The sequence below is a fragment of the Maniola jurtina genome, chromosome 15, assembly GCF_905333055.1.
Source record: "Maniola jurtina chromosome 15, ilManJurt1.1, whole genome shotgun sequence".
NCBI lineage: Eukaryota > Metazoa > Arthropoda > Insecta > Lepidoptera > Nymphalidae > Maniola > Maniola jurtina.
Window position 1 is genome coordinate 12027832 of NC_060043.1, and position 15650 is coordinate 12043481.

The window sequence follows — 15650 nt, forward strand, 5'->3', positions numbered from 1 at the left end:
CACAGGGATTGCGGATAAATTTATCTTGCTAATACACCATAGCGGCTTATCATAAGGAAACCGCGCGTTTACTGACGCGCCTTTGTAAACATTACCTATTTTTAATACCTATCAAAATCGGTCATATAATAATTGAGTGCCGGTAAAGGCTACACAACTTACCATATAAAGTCCTTGCAGTGGGAGCAGAACGTTGGCTGCTTGAAGAACCTCGGCATGAACTTGTGGTCCTTTACCAGGTAAACATTCTTCTTTTTCAGGGCACCTTTACGGCCTCGAAGCCGCATGCCCCCTTTAATATCACCACCATCATCACAATTATTCTCCTCGTCCGCCATGGTGAAACGCCTGCGAGTCGACTCCGGGGGAGTCGGAAATAATTATAATCTCACAATAAACCGCTGAGATTCGCGATCCGAACGAACGAGCAGCCGTCCAGCCGTCCTCAGCCGAACGTCATCGCGCTTTGACAGAAATGCGAATCTCTTAAATCTGTCATTGTCATTGTCATTTGGCTAATTTGATTATAATTTCTGAATGTAGCCATGGACTTCGTCTGTGGTGGCGTTTGCTGGCGCGCGTGTTATGACTTTTTGGAGTGTTTTTTTGTTAGAAGTGGCCGGTTTTTGTGTTCTGCTGGTGTTTATTGATGGTGGAACTGACTGGGAAGCGCTCTAAAGGGGCGCCGCGCGTATGTCGGCGGGCACCAGCACAGACGAATTCCATACTTTATACATATAGTTTCCCTTACTTGTAAATAACTACAAACTTGACATTGGCTCATCAGTGTAAAGCCAGACGAGAGAGAGAATGTAGCCATAAAGCCATAGTTTTTAATGTTTTCAGTTTCAAGTTTATACTCTGCAGCTATGCTATTACAAAATTACAACCTAAGTAAATTATCATGAATTATGTTGTTGTATGAAGTTTTTTTCATACTTGAATAACTTGAAAGAGTAAAAAGTGAAGAAGTAAAATTGAACGCATCTTTTATCGCAAACCGCCATTGGTCCAACCTCGACAGCCGACGCGCAGCGACATTTGCCGTTTGCAAAATATGTCATGTTTTTGACGTGCGTGATTTTGCAGGTGGTCGTTATTTAAATTTTCTACTGCATCAAATCGTTGAAAAGATTTTAACTATTAGTTCAGTGTTTAAACACGAGTGAAATGTAATTTTTGCTGACCGAACTAAGATTTTCTTCAATACTCTTCGCCTGAATTCAAATCTTTGATAAAAATGAGTACCGAAAATTCCGATTCAGGCGAAGCCCTACTGCTATCGATGGTGGCACAATTCGACGATATAAATCGTTTAAATAATGTTTTAAACGATGGAGCATCTGAAGAATGTGAGTAAAGTCCTTAATTACTTATAATAATCTTAATGCTTTTAGCGGCAAGGTTGGCGGTGTTCGTTAATGACGCCTACTCTGTGTTTACCTACCACTTTCTTTACAATGATTTTGATGTAATAAGCATCATTTATCTGAGTTGGGTATCTTCCTTTTTCAACCGTTATTATAGAACTTATTTTTAACACATGGTAAAAAACGCTGATAAATTTTTCTGTGCACACCACTCCAGCTAGGTTTCCAATGACATTGCATTGATTGCATCAACACTTTCTTATAAGTTGTGGTTTCTATTTGTTAACCATTCTTCTAAAACCATGAACATGAGCAATTGTGTATTAAGTATGAATGTATACTAGAACATACTGAAGGAATGTATACTAGATGATGCCCATGACTTTGCATGGAGTTAGGCCTTTAAAAATCTGCCTTATTTTCCAGTATAAAAGTAGTCAATATTCTGTCTCAGATGCAAGCTATATCTGTACCAAATACATTGACAGTGAAATGATAACAGACAGACGCATTGCCTTCATAATATTAGTATGGATATATGTGAACAATTTTCTTATTTCAACAGGTTTCCTAGCATTTCTCAAGCAGATGGACTGGGTGCGTACCCAGTGGGCAGCAGCGGAGGCGGAGAATGTTCGCCTCCAGGGGGAATTGGATGAAGCTTTAAAGACCTTGTCCAAATGGGAAAACAAATTTGCCCATGTCCGCAAACTGCTAGATGGAGAGAAGAGAGAAAGGAATATTGTGTTGAAGAAATATAATGATTTGGTAAGTCTATTTTTGGTATTTTATGAGTCCGAAGTTATACATCATCACCATTTGGAGTTGTGATGAATGAATCACAACCCATCACTACCCATTTAATAAAATGTGAAATGTGAATGTTAAATATGCATGTGGAAGGAAAAAAGAGAGGAGCACGGCCAAAGAAATGGTGGATGCATTTTGTGAAAGAGGATATACATATAAAAGGGGTAGATGATACGTTGATGGATGACAGAAGAGAGTGGAAGAGGAAGACATGTTGTGCCGACCCCACGTAGCATGGGATAAGATTTGGAAGAAGAAGATTTAATAAATGTGAAAGTATGTTTAACCTTCAATCACACCACAAAAAAGCAACAGATCAATGTTTTTTTACATGGGTATAGTAAAGACACAAAATTTTCAAAAAGTGACAGGCATCAGCTAGTATAGAAATAGTCATAACAGTGGGTAGAATGTGTCACATCTCTAAAATTCCCTTCAACTTTCCACAGAGTAAGCTATTAGACATGGCAAGGGATTTGCTCTTCAATGACAACAGAGCTAAACTCAACAATGAAACACTTCAGAAGCTCGCATTTCTCAATGGCACAGCGCAGCATGATGCTAAAATAAATGGAGCACCAGAGCTTAATTCTACTGGTAAGAATCAGATTTTTAATAATCAGTATTTATATGTTCTGGCTGCGATAACCTAATGGTTAGGGTGTTGGCCTCCTAATTCTGATTTGTGTCTTATGTGGTGGAGATAGAGGTCATTATGCTATGTGAAGTTTTAGAAATTTGCTTTGATTCGCTACCAATATAAATCAATCTGTAGAGTCACAAAATAAACAAAATATTGCTATTAAAAATATACTTGTAAAATATGTTCTTTAAGTTTCAAAGTAGGGAAAATATGTAACTTTGGCTCAGTACTAAATTTTGTGCACAGGGACTCTGTTATCTGAGATGTCATATTCTCGTTCGGAAGACGATCTTGATATATCGCTAGCATCAACGCGCCGGTCTTGGGTGCAGCGCGGCCAGTGGAACACCAGAGAGAAACCCCCTTCCAGCAAGAAACGACGCTCGTCCACAAACTCTTCTGCTACTAAGGTATATTTCTTAGATTTCTGCTAGCCGGGTGGATTTAAAGACTTAAGGTCTTTGAATCCGCCTGACTTTCCAGATCTCCAGATCCAGGTTCATATCAGAAAAACTGTCGTACTCTTTCATCTAGTATGGCCATATACAGGCTGTAGCCAGAATGCTAGTAAAAAAGAAAACTTCTAACTGACGCTAGAGGTCAACGAAAGTTCCGTAAATAGGTCAATCAAAGTCAATGCCGCGTTGTATGTGGGGCATTGACCTGAGTTTTGCACGCTATACAATGCGGGTTTAAAAAATACTAGATCACTAAAACTGCACGATAAGGCAAATGGTTGTTGGCATTGGATTGTGTTAAGGCAGTGAATTAAAAACGCTAAGTTTTTGCTAGCGTTCTGGGTACACCCTGTATAAGATTTGTATCGCCGCAGACGGTGGAGCTGCAGGGCGGCAAGGTGCTGGCCACCGCCACCACCACACTCACGCTGGAGCGCGCGCCCGCCGCGCACGACCTCAAGCCGCCGCAGAACTTCGTAAGCTCATTCCTATCTATTACATATAATAAAATTGTAGAAAAGTGGTGTCTGTACAATGGAAATATATTAAAAAAAAGTAGCAGGGGTTGTTAATATATTGATGCAGAACCAGAAATTGTAATTAAATTTTTTTTGTCTGTTTGTCTGTGTGTTTGTGCATGCTAATATCAGAAACGGCTTATTCGATTTAGATACGGTTTTCACTAATATATTGTAGTAAGCTTCACTTAACATTTAGTGTTTATTTCATGTCAATCGGTTCATAAATAAAAAAGTTATGTCAATTTAAAGAATCACGGCAAACATTTTTAACATACATGCTGCCCGAAAAGTCACTATTCCACGCGAACGAAGTCGCGGGCACAGCTAGTACTTAATACTATTGACTTAAATGTATAACGGTGCTTGGTGTATGCACAGTTATAACTGACTAACTACACGCTAACTGTAGTGGATGTTTCAGCAACCGATATCGGAGAGCAGCGACGAGGGTCCGCCGGCGCGCAAGGCGACGCGCACCCCTCCGCGCGCGCAGCCGGCGCCCGCAGTGCCCTCAGCACCGCCCATCACTGGTATGTACCTTACAAATACTCAACTAATTATATACTACTAGCCGTTTCCCGCGACTTCGTCCGCGTGGATTTAGGTTTTTCGAAATCCCGTGGGAACTCTTTGATTTTCCGGGATAAAAAGTAGCTTATGTGCTAATCCAGGATATTATCTCTCGCCATTCCAAATTTCAGCCAAATCCGTCTAGTAGTTTTTGCGTGGAGGAGTAATAAACTTACACACACACACACATACACACAAACTCACCTTTATAATATTAGTGTGACACTAGATACAGCAACCGATATAAGAAGGCAGCGACAAATCAGTGGTATGTAATCTTTCCACTTCATCTCAACCATTCCACGACTAAGTATGGGTTTCCTCTCAGAATGAAAAAGACTAAAGCACAATCATGGTGTGTCCTTTTCACTTCTGTACAATTTGTGCAAAAGAGAGCGCCCTATATTAGCCTGACTCATTTTGAACAAGGTCTAGGCTATAATTTATTATTGGTCACATAAAGGCCTTATGATTTTAAACTAATTTTGTGAAATATTGTAGATAACAGGTGCATGCCATAAATAATTTGATGATTTTGTTTGCGTCAAAATATTGACAAACCAAATAGTCTATATTCCATACTAAATGACTTCTTACGCGCCATTTTAACTCTATAGGTCAACTGGTCAAAAGTCTGGTTAACATTTAAAATAACGACTAAAATTGTACTTTTAATATGATATTTGACACATTTTAATATGGCGCATGACAACTCATTTTTTACGCATTTTATGTACTCATTATCTACAATACAATGAAAAGGCCTTTAATGTGCAAGTTCACAGAAGAGTTAAGGTCTGAAGGCGTTAATTGGAGTGTTTTTGTCCAGAATCGGAGAGTGCCTCGGACACACCCCGCATGCCGCCGCAAAGGACCCCGTCGGTGGTGTCGGCAGCTTACGGCGGCTCGCCGAGGGTGCGGCCGCGCCAACACAACTTCGTCGCCAAAAACTTCTACAAGCGGGAGACGTGCGGCCCTTGCGGCAAGACGTGAGTATTGACGGCTATTATCCAAGTTACAAGGCAGCGCTGATAGCCTAGCTCTATTCACAGCCCGTCTGTTCAACCGATTTTGACGAAATTTGTTACAGGTACTTTTTGTCCCAGTAAATCAAAGTTTCCTTAGGATTTAAAAAAACCCCCTAAATCTACGTGGGTGAAGTCGCGGGCATCATCTGTTGGGTTCAGAAATAGCTTGCATCCCAGGGAAATTCTTTTTGGAAATAAAGATTATTTATTTATTGTGTATTGCAGTATAAACTTCGCGAAAGTGGGTGTAAAATGCGAGCACTGCCGCGCGCAGGCTCACCCAGAGTGCCGCGCCCTGCTGCCGCTGCCCTGCGTGCCGCCCGGGAAACTGAGCGCCAAGGTAACACACCCACATGGTGCAATTGATTTATTCAGCTTTACTCACCCACTGGGTGAAAGTGATTTTTCACTTCAATTTACCCCACTGAAAGAAACTTATTTACTAACTTTAACTTGTCCCCTAAACCCACTCGCCCACTAGATGTTTTTTACTCACTCAACTCACCCACTGTAAAAATATATTCACCTTAATTCACCACACTGATTGAATCTTATTTATTCACCTAACTCACCTACTGGGTATGTATTTATTTACCTTACATCACACCTAGTGAAATAAATAATTATGATTATAATTTCAAGTCACACCATCTATGCACCCATTTTGAAATATATTTAGCTACGTCAATTCTTGCCGAATCTTGGGCTATATAGCATTTCTGGACTCGTAACATGTTTTGGTTGATTCATTTTCAAATGTTTGGTCAAATATTGGCTCAAATACATATCTCTGTTTATATTGCAGCAGGAGGGTTGCATAGCGGACTTTGCGCCAACCACTCCGCCAATGGTGCCAGCTTTGCTCGTACACTGCATCAACGAAGTGGAGAAACGAGGCTTGTCGGAAAAGGGCATCTACCGCCTCTGCGCCGTCGATAAGGAAGTCAAACGACTCAAGGTAAAGTAAAAAATAGGGTAGGCATGCTAGTTGATAAAAACTTTAACAGTCATTTTTTTTAAATAAAAACAATAGCGAGTAAAGGAGCAGGTGGGTCACCTGGTGTTAAGTGATTACCGCCGCCTATGAACATTTGCAGCACCAGAGGTACCGCCGATGCGATGCCGGCCTTTCAGGACTTTGTCATCCAGTTCAGCCATTGTTTCTGAAAACCTATCTGAGTAACCTCATAACGATTTTAAAATATCCATGTTCAGATGGTATCCTGAAATTTTTGTTTTTTCAAAATTTAAATATACCCCTGTGTAAGTAATAGATTTTCAAAAAGAAACTATAAGAATGTATGTTTTTTTTATTCATTAGGAACGATTCCTTCGCGGTTGCGGCTCCCCGCAGCTCTCAAACGAAGATATCCACGTGATTTGCGGCTGCATCAAGGACTTCTTACGCTCATTACGCGAACCACTCATCACACACGCGCTGTGGGGCGACTTTATGCACGCGGCTACTCTGTGCGAGCCCTCTGATGCCACAGCCGCCATAGTACAGGCCGTCAGCGAACTGCCACAGCCTAACAGAGACACCCTGGCCTTCCTGCTGCTACATCTGCAGAAGTAAGTTTTACCATAGTGCAGGATGTCAGTGAGCTGCCACAGCCTAATCATCATATAGTTACAAAAAAATCGGTGATTTCCACGACCGGCAAACTAGAAACCGTGATAGGCTCGCATATCCTACGCTCCGCCTCAGGAAAGTTGGAAAATCGTTTGTGGGAATGAGTGTAATATTTTATAATAAAATTCCACAATCAATTTTAGACTTGCCTTTACACAAGTTTAAAAAATCTATTAAAAGTATGCTCCTGAAAAAAGCTTATTATACAATCGAAGATTATGTAAATGACAAAAAAGCTTGGATTTGATGCGCTCCAGCAATACACGGCGCTGCAATTGCTTGTATACAGTATGGCATATTATTGTAAATTGTACATTTGAAAAGAGCAACCGCCGAGTTTCTTGCTGGTTCTTCTCGGTAGGAACAGCATTCCGAACCAGTGGTAGATTATTTTGACGATTCAAAAGCACTTGTAAAAGTTTAATTGAATAAAAATAATTTGAATTTGAATTTGAATATTACTACTATACTATTACTACATCTTCAAGTGTTTACTAGTCTATTCAGCCTTACTTTGATAAAGTAAAAGCTATGAGAGAATCACCACTGCCTAACAAAGACACTAGCTTTCCTATCATTACATCTGCTGGAGTAAATTTTCATTTCTACTGAACATTAGTTTTTCCTAATTGAGGGAATGTACTGACCAGCAGAAGTTGATAGAACAAAATTTATGTATGTAAGTTAAGAGAATGTAAATGTATCTGAAATAAAAGCTTAGTAGTAAGTTATGCTATCTCTATCTATTACTGTTTAATTTTCATAAATGCATCTCTCTCACTTACAGGGTAGCGGAGAGTCCCGAGTGCGAGATGGGTATAGACAACTTGGCGAAGATATTCGGGCCCACTGTGGTTGGCTTCGGCATGGCCAAGCAGGCTGCTGAAATGTACACGGCCACGGCCAAGATGTTCAATGTAAGTGTTAAGGCCAAAATATTATTTCAATCATTTCGTATTGTGCACGCGGCCGTAGCCAGGACTTTGGGGGTTATCCGGATCTTGACTTTTTACCCAACGTAACGGGGAGAATATCTGGTTGGTTAGTAGAATTATACCTTTCAATTTGACAGCAGGATAGAATAGCTTTGTATCCCATAGGTCTTGATTGAGTTGGGGTTTTTAAAACCCAAATCAATGCGAACGAAGTTCCAGGCATCAATCAACTAATACAATATCAAAGCCCGAACGAAAAGAGCGCAAACTTTCGATATATTTACAAAACAGATGGGTAAATTCGAGAAGTAGTCATGAGATAATTCGAGAGTATGCATTAAAAAAAAAAATTCTTGTGTTTGATTTGACCCAAAAAAAATTGATCAAAATATATTCACCTTATAGATTTTCTTCGTAATTTATGTGTCGTTGAGATAAGCAAAGAGCAATGAAAGAACATCGTAGCAAAGATTGCATCAAAGGGGAGCCACACTCCTCAAAATTGAGGAAACGGTTGAGAGCCTCGCCAACAAACTGGCACACCAGTTTGGCGAACTATAATATTATAGATCCTTGTTAAATTATTTTAATTAAATAAATTTAAAAAAAAAAAAAAAAAGAATAAGCAGGGTACTAATGAGAGGTCCGTGGGTGCAGGTGATGCAGCTGTTGCTGCGGCTGCAGAGCGAGTACTGGTCGCAGTGGGCGTGCCCGCCCGACCCCGCGTCGCCGCGCTCGCCGCCCACCGCTCAGCGCCCCGGGTTCTTCTTCTCGCCCCGCGACACGCCGTGAGTATACACACTACGAAGATGGGTTCAATCCATCTGACATTAACTTAAATTGACATAATAACTCGTTCACACAGGCTGCGTAAGCGTAGACGTAGCGCGTACCATTGCGTTGTAATGTATGGAACTATATGAAACATGGCACACCGCTTGCGTAAAGCGTGGACGTATGTGTAACCCGGTGTGTTAGGGGTTTACGCGCGTCACTACGCACGTTTCACGTGTACGCAATTGGTGTGAATCGGCCTTAATAGAAATAGAAATTCTTTATTTTCGTAATGTTTGTTACAAAAGATGATAGTATAGGTATTATTACAAAAGTTCAACACATTAGCCGTAGCGGCCTACTAAATAAAATATTTTGGTAGTTAATGTACCTACATTGCAAAATTGAAAAAGTAAAACGTACAATGAAAATAATGTGTCAAAACCGAATAAGAACCAATACATCCAGTAAGGAAATCCTGGAATGCAAATTTTTTGACAAAATAGGTAGTTAAGTAATAACAATAGAAAGATTTGATCTGATTCTTGATGTATGTTTGAGCTACTACGAATCTATTGCTAATCGTTATCATCCTAGGTCATTGAAGGCCATCATCCTAATCGTTAGGATGATGGCCTTCTTTTTGGAAAGTCCTTCGATCCTGGGTACGCATCTCTACCTTTTCGGAGTTATGTGCGTTGTAGACCCGATTTCACTATACTCTGTTTGTTAATTTAGCATCTTGTCAAAGGGTATAACCGACTGTTAATGGAAATGAGTGTTCCACCGTGCACTAACAAGGCATTAACTTCCTTAACAAGACATTACATTTAATCACAGGTATAGAGGTCCGTTAATTTTGTAACAGACCATAAATATTTGCTTAGGTTCACGGACCCAAACAAATTGGCGTTTTCGCGTGAATATTTGAAATACAAAATTTTTGTGTAGTTTATTATCAAATTAGGATCAAATCAAGACATTTTTCAATAAAGGGTATTATAATACCCTATTAGAGTAATTCCGTTTGTGAGTCTTTGTTACTTGAAATAAATTTCTATTTATTTATTTACAGGACTACAAGGAAAAAGCGCAACTATTTCCAGTAAACCAAAAATGTAAATTGAACGTGATTTCAATCAAGAGGATTATTATTTAAGTTTGTTCATAAGAGAACCTTTATTTAACCATTACTAACAAACTTTTGCCTTAATAAATTTCTATTTATTTATTTACAGGACTACAAGGAAAAAGCGCAACTATTTCCAGTAAACCAAAAATGTAAATTGAACGTGATTTCAATCAAGAGGATTATTATTTAAGTTTGTTCATAAGAGAACCTTTATTTAACCATTACTAACAAACTTTTGCCTTAATTTATGATAATAAATGTTTGAGATATAGCAGTATACTAATATTTAGTTTGTAATACTAATATATTCTCTAGGTACTTAATACTTATCTAAATATAACAAATTAGATTATTTTTGTACTTTTATGCCTAGTTATTTTTTATTCAGATACAAGTTAGCCCTTGACTGTAATCTCACCTGGTGGTAAGTGATGATGCAGTCTAAGGTACGCTTACACGGGCAATTTTGTCAATTATGACGTCACACGGACCACATGAAGCAATTTATTGCAATACCTAGCAATACCTGAAAATTTCAGCAAATCCTATGCATAATAATAGCTCCAGATTACTCAACTTATTGCCCCAAATTGGTTTCATTGGAAAGGCAATAAAGCGAAGATGATTTTCGACCACTAAATCAATGCACTAAATCAGGCACATTCTTTGTTAAATATAAGTAGCACACGCAGGATATCCGCTAGCGATTTATAAAACACCCTGTGTATAATATATAAGTATTTCTAAAACAGATCAAATACATCATTGTTTTTGTACCCTTTAAGTATATAGTTTTAATTACTATGATTACGTATTCACAATTGCTTCTTTATCAATAATACTCTAGAATTTAGCTCTTAATTTAAAATGTACTTAATTTAGTAGTATTTTTTTTTTTGTGAAATAAGCTAAAGATATTTTACTGTACTGCTTTACTATCGAAACACATTCGACGATATTCTAAAAAAAATAGGGACAATTCTTGTATCATGTTTTTTTTTTAGTTCTTAGATTTATAAATAATTTAAGTTTGTGGGTGAATATTTTGTTTATAGCATTAGTTTTATGGTAAACAATTTTCCGTTAAGCGACGTCACGCCACCGCCTAAGTTCGTAATATTTAGTTTTGTTGTAAATAATGTTTAACACCCCCCTTATTCATAGACATGCTGTCGATGCTCATGCAAAATCCGCTATGGGGAGAATTACATTTTCATGAGAAACTACTAAAGGACCATGGGCATTTTTTTGTATGATTAGTATGCTCAAATGATGAAACCTATGTTATATCTCTAAAAATGTACTTCATTCCATTATATGGCAGGTAAGTTCAAATCCTACATGAAAATGACTTTTTAGTAAGTTTAAAAAAAAAATGTCTTTAAAAAAGTACCAAAACACCATTTTCGCGCTAAATACGAATTTAGCTGTCATATAATTAAATGAAGTAAATCCCAAGAGCTTTTATTAGGCATAGGTCTCACATTACTGTTAGACAATATTTAACAGTTAGGCCTAAAATGACGTATGGTCCTTTAATTTTTCGAAAAAAATTCTCTTAGGTCAAAATGATGTAGCTAAAAATGTTATCTCTTGAACTAGCACAAGTATAGTTTACACGAAGAATGGGGTTATGCAGGCAAACGTGCTTTATCAAACTGAATAGAATGGCATCAAAACCGAAAATTCTAAAAAAATCACATAGCTGATTTTGCATACGCTTGAAAATACATAAATAGTTGAAACATTTAGCATTTTCATTTTAATGTGTTAAGATGTAAATAAACTAGTGTACAATGCAAATAAAGTATAAAAAATAGGAAAATCAATGACCTTGATCTGTCTTGAAAAGTATGATTTGCAAGGAAAATACTTTGCATATACATAACTTTTAAAATCAAATTAAAATGTTGAATATTTAAGTATTTCATGTCAAGACTGTTCATCATCAGATCATGTCATCAATTCGGAAAATAGATTCTACTAAAAGCCTGAGAAGAGTTGCTCACTTATAGTCATTCTTATTCTTTTTTGGGGTTCCATACCCGAGCGGTGCCAACGGGACCGGGACCCTATTACTGACTCATTTGTCCGTCAGTCTGTCAGCGGGCTGTATCTCGTAAACCATAATATGTAGAGGTGAAATTTTCACAGGCTTTGTATAGTGTACTGCTATGACAACACATAATAAAAATTTCAAAATGGCCGCCATGTAAATAATAATATTAAAGTGTATAATCTTGTACGATGGTACGGAACCCTTCGTGTGCGAGTCCGACTCGCACTTGACCGGATTTTTGATTGTATACTATTGTGACTACAACACACTGGTAAACTTGTAATCGACCAATTTATCGGAGCGGCAAAATAAGGTGGGTTTGATAACGCAGTTCTTTCTATTATAGTTCAACTATATTAGAAAGTTAATTAAAATTAATGTAGTATAGTTTAACTACTTCTTTAATAGTTTAACTATACCTACTGTGTATTTCTTAATTTGCTCTAATTTTTCTTTAAAAATATTGTTTAAAAAACCTTCGTAGTTTATTTTGTAGTGCGTATCAAATTGATCACAATTAATTCCTAGTCATTGACTAGCTTCAAATACTTGTTTGTATTATTAATAGTTAGGTATGTAGTTTTGTTTTTCTTTTTTCACTCCAAAGTACATTGACTTTTGTATTCTTTAGTTGTAGATTTGTCAAATTAAATAAAATCATGTAAAACGAAATCTTGTTTTTTATTTTTATTCTAGTTAAAACTTATTAAATAGCTTAACAAACCTCCCAACCCTTCAGTATCCTGGTATAAAACTAAGGGCCGGCGCACAAATGGCGGAGCGCAGCGCAGAGCATGCCCGCGAAGTTTTCTAATCGCGTGACACATTACGCGAATTTCTACCAGAGAATGCGCGAGCACGCGCGATACACAATTGATTTTAGATATTATTTCAATGAGAACAATATCGACAATACCTTGACTGTGAAAAATGCTCTGCGCTGCGCTCCGCCATATGTGCACCGGTCTTAATTGTTCTATTTCATGAAGACGCTCAGCCTTGGTTGGGTTGTACTAGTGAGTGTACCGATAAGTGTTAACGCATTTGTGTGCGTAACGTAAACCGACTTCGACGATCGCGACTTGATCGAGACAGGTTGAAACCTATAAAGCACACTTTGACTTAAGTTTCAGTTAAAACGAGACAGATTTATGCCAGCGGCATAACGCTGTCCCGTTTTAACAAAGTCAAAGCAAGTATGAGCAAAGTAAAAGTGCGCTCTCAAGACTAGATCTCATTTATATTGAAAAAATATTTTTGTTCTATTTGGACTCTGGTTAAAAAGCTCTCGTGTAAATGCACGCTTTTTTCAACAATAGGCTCGCGACTGGCAGCTAAAGTCATAAGGTTTGAACGCTCTAAATTAATTTCAACTGTCAAACTGTCTGTCCTTTTCATGTTAAGAAGAGGATGTGAATACTCTATAGTTTATAGTAAACTGCATGTTTGACCATACAGATTTTTTCTGTTGGCGGATTGTAGCAAAATAATTTTTAACTGTTTCTTGCTACTCTATAGTTGCCAACAGAATCAGTACGTAATATAATAAGAGTATGTATAATTTCTAATTTATCTAAAGTGTTAGTATTGTCCTTATGACACAGGAAATGGTCCTGTAAAAGTTTTGGTATTAGAAAAAGCTTGTATGTTTCATTCGTTTTTGGTTGGAGATTGAGTTTGATGAAAATAAAAGAAAAAAATTAAATAAAAATTCTTTTATTTACTAATGATATACTTAATAATAATAAACATAATTTTCCAAATTATTGAGCAAATTAAAATTTCAAATCACGAGAAATAAATAGTCTAAAAATCTATAAATAAGTTTTAGTAAATAAATTACAAAGGAGCTATAAATATTTGTATCAAAATACAAAATATCTTAATTTGGTTATTGTTATCCATAAGGATTAATTTAAGGCAGCTCTCGAATTTGACATTTTCCAGAATTATTACAGTGTGGCTAATTCTGTTGGGTACCTACAATCACTAACCTGAACTAAAATTGGCAGGTCTAAATCTAGTATAGCATACTATCCCTTTCTGCGAGGAGCATTATGGAAGGGATATCAACATATTAAGGGCCGGCGCACATATGGCGGAGCGCAGCGCAGAGCATGTCCGCGAAGTTTTCTAATCGCATGACACATGCGGATTTCTACCTGAGAATGCGCGAGCACGCGCGGACTGCGCGCGGGTGCGCGAGTATCCGCACGGTGCACAATTGATTTTAGATATTATTTCAATGAGGACAATGTCGATAATACTTTGGCTGTGAAAATTGCTCTGCGCTGCGCTCCGCCATATGTGCGCCGGCCCTAGACCTTCCATTTTAGTTTAGAGATTTTATACCTACAACAGAATTAGCATTGTATGACGAGGCGCCCGAAATTTGAAGGTAGCCCTAATTATGTCGAATTAGCCGATTACAAATCAAGTCATATTTTTTATCAGAAAACAAAGTGAGGCAATGGCACCAGTTCTATTGTTTTATAGTTAAACTGTCGAACTTTTCGATTAGTATTTTTTTAAATTAAATCTAAAGTTGATTTCAAACTACAGAATATAATATAATATATAGGTAAATATCGCTGACCCTGCTTTTAAATGTCACTATTTACACTGTTAGATGTAATAATATTTATTACATATAAGTGTGAACAGTGACATTTAAAAGCAAGGTGAGCGATATTTATATATTATATTCCGTAGTTTGAAGGCAACTTAATGGCCTTACCACAAAACTTATAGTACAAGCGTTGAACACTTATTTTAACTTTTACTAAATTTGAAAGAGCCCTTAAAACTCGCGTTTTGTATGGAATAGACGGGTTTAACGTCTTCCAAATGATCTAAGATCTGGTATTAGAAATATCTACGCTCATCTGTTATTTAATTGTGAAGAATAGAATATACAGTAGATATTGGAAATACTACAATATATGGTAGATATTGGAAAACAGCAACTACAGTTTTTGTGATAAGACCATAAATACCTAATCAAATTACTAAACTGAGATTCACATAACCTGACAGAAACCTTAAATTATGGAATAAAAGACATTTCGAACCAATGCAAATTCAATGGATAGTTCCAAAAAAACTTTTACAAGTGTTTTGGATATCAAGCCACTTTCAAAAGTTTATTTGAATAATACTACTCCTACCTTGTACAATCAAGTAGTAAAAAAGTGTTTTTCTTAAAAACTAACAAATAGGATTCTTTGGTGTGATATTATGAACCTAAACGACTAGTGATTTACTTAACATACCTATCCATTTTATCAATTTAAAAAACATATTATACAGCCTACTTGTTCAGGGATTCGAGCTAATCATTATATGAGCGCTCTCTCTTGCACAATTGTGTAGAAGTGAAAAGGACGCACTATGATTGGGATTGGTCAGTGGCTGTGACCTTTCCTTAAAAATATAAGGGTGCGTTTATGTTGTTCACTATAAAATTCCTCAAGGATATGACGTGCGGTTCTTTACTTTCCTATTAGCCCGACTCAGTGAACAAGGTATAGGTACAATAGTTCGCGACAGGTCGATATGGCAATCGGGGTATGAGGTGGGGGGACGCCCCGCACATCCGCACTATCCCGCACCGGGTTAGCACTGGGGCTGTGCGGGTGTGCGGGGCGTCCCCGATTGCCATCTCGTCCTGTCGCGTATTATACTTACGAATTACAAACTAGAATCAAACTAAATGTT

General features: G+C 37.5%; 2 protein-coding genes across 2 annotated transcripts in view; one reads left to right on the forward strand and one right to left on the reverse strand.

Moving 5' to 3' along the window:
* The window catches only part of LOC123872789 (protein kinase C, brain isozyme), a 193850-nt gene extending 193391 nt beyond the window's left edge, over window positions 1–459 (reverse strand). Inside the window, exon 1 of the mRNA XM_045917315.1 lies at window positions 163–459. Within this exon, the coding sequence (XP_045773271.1) occupies window positions 163–338 (176 nt within the window). The 5' untranslated portion in view covers window positions 339–459. The remainder of the gene's footprint in view (window positions 1–162) is intronic.
* A 600-nt stretch (window positions 460–1059) lies between these two features.
* Window positions 1060–12605, forward strand: LOC123872793 (rac GTPase-activating protein 1-like). The gene is made up of 14 exons (XM_045917325.1): window positions 1060–1352; window positions 1936–2138; window positions 2630–2777; window positions 3070–3233; window positions 3656–3757; window positions 4224–4332; window positions 5202–5361; window positions 5626–5740; window positions 6206–6358; window positions 6722–6972; window positions 7821–7950; window positions 8626–8756; window positions 9818–9860; window positions 9981–12605. Exons 1-13 carry the CDS (start codon window positions 1241–1243, stop codon window positions 9849–9851), a joined length of 1812 nt encoding a protein of 603 aa, XP_045773281.1. The 5' UTR covers window positions 1060–1240; the 3' UTR covers window positions 9852–9860; window positions 9981–12605.
* The last annotated feature ends 3045 nt before the right edge of the window (window positions 12606–15650 follow it).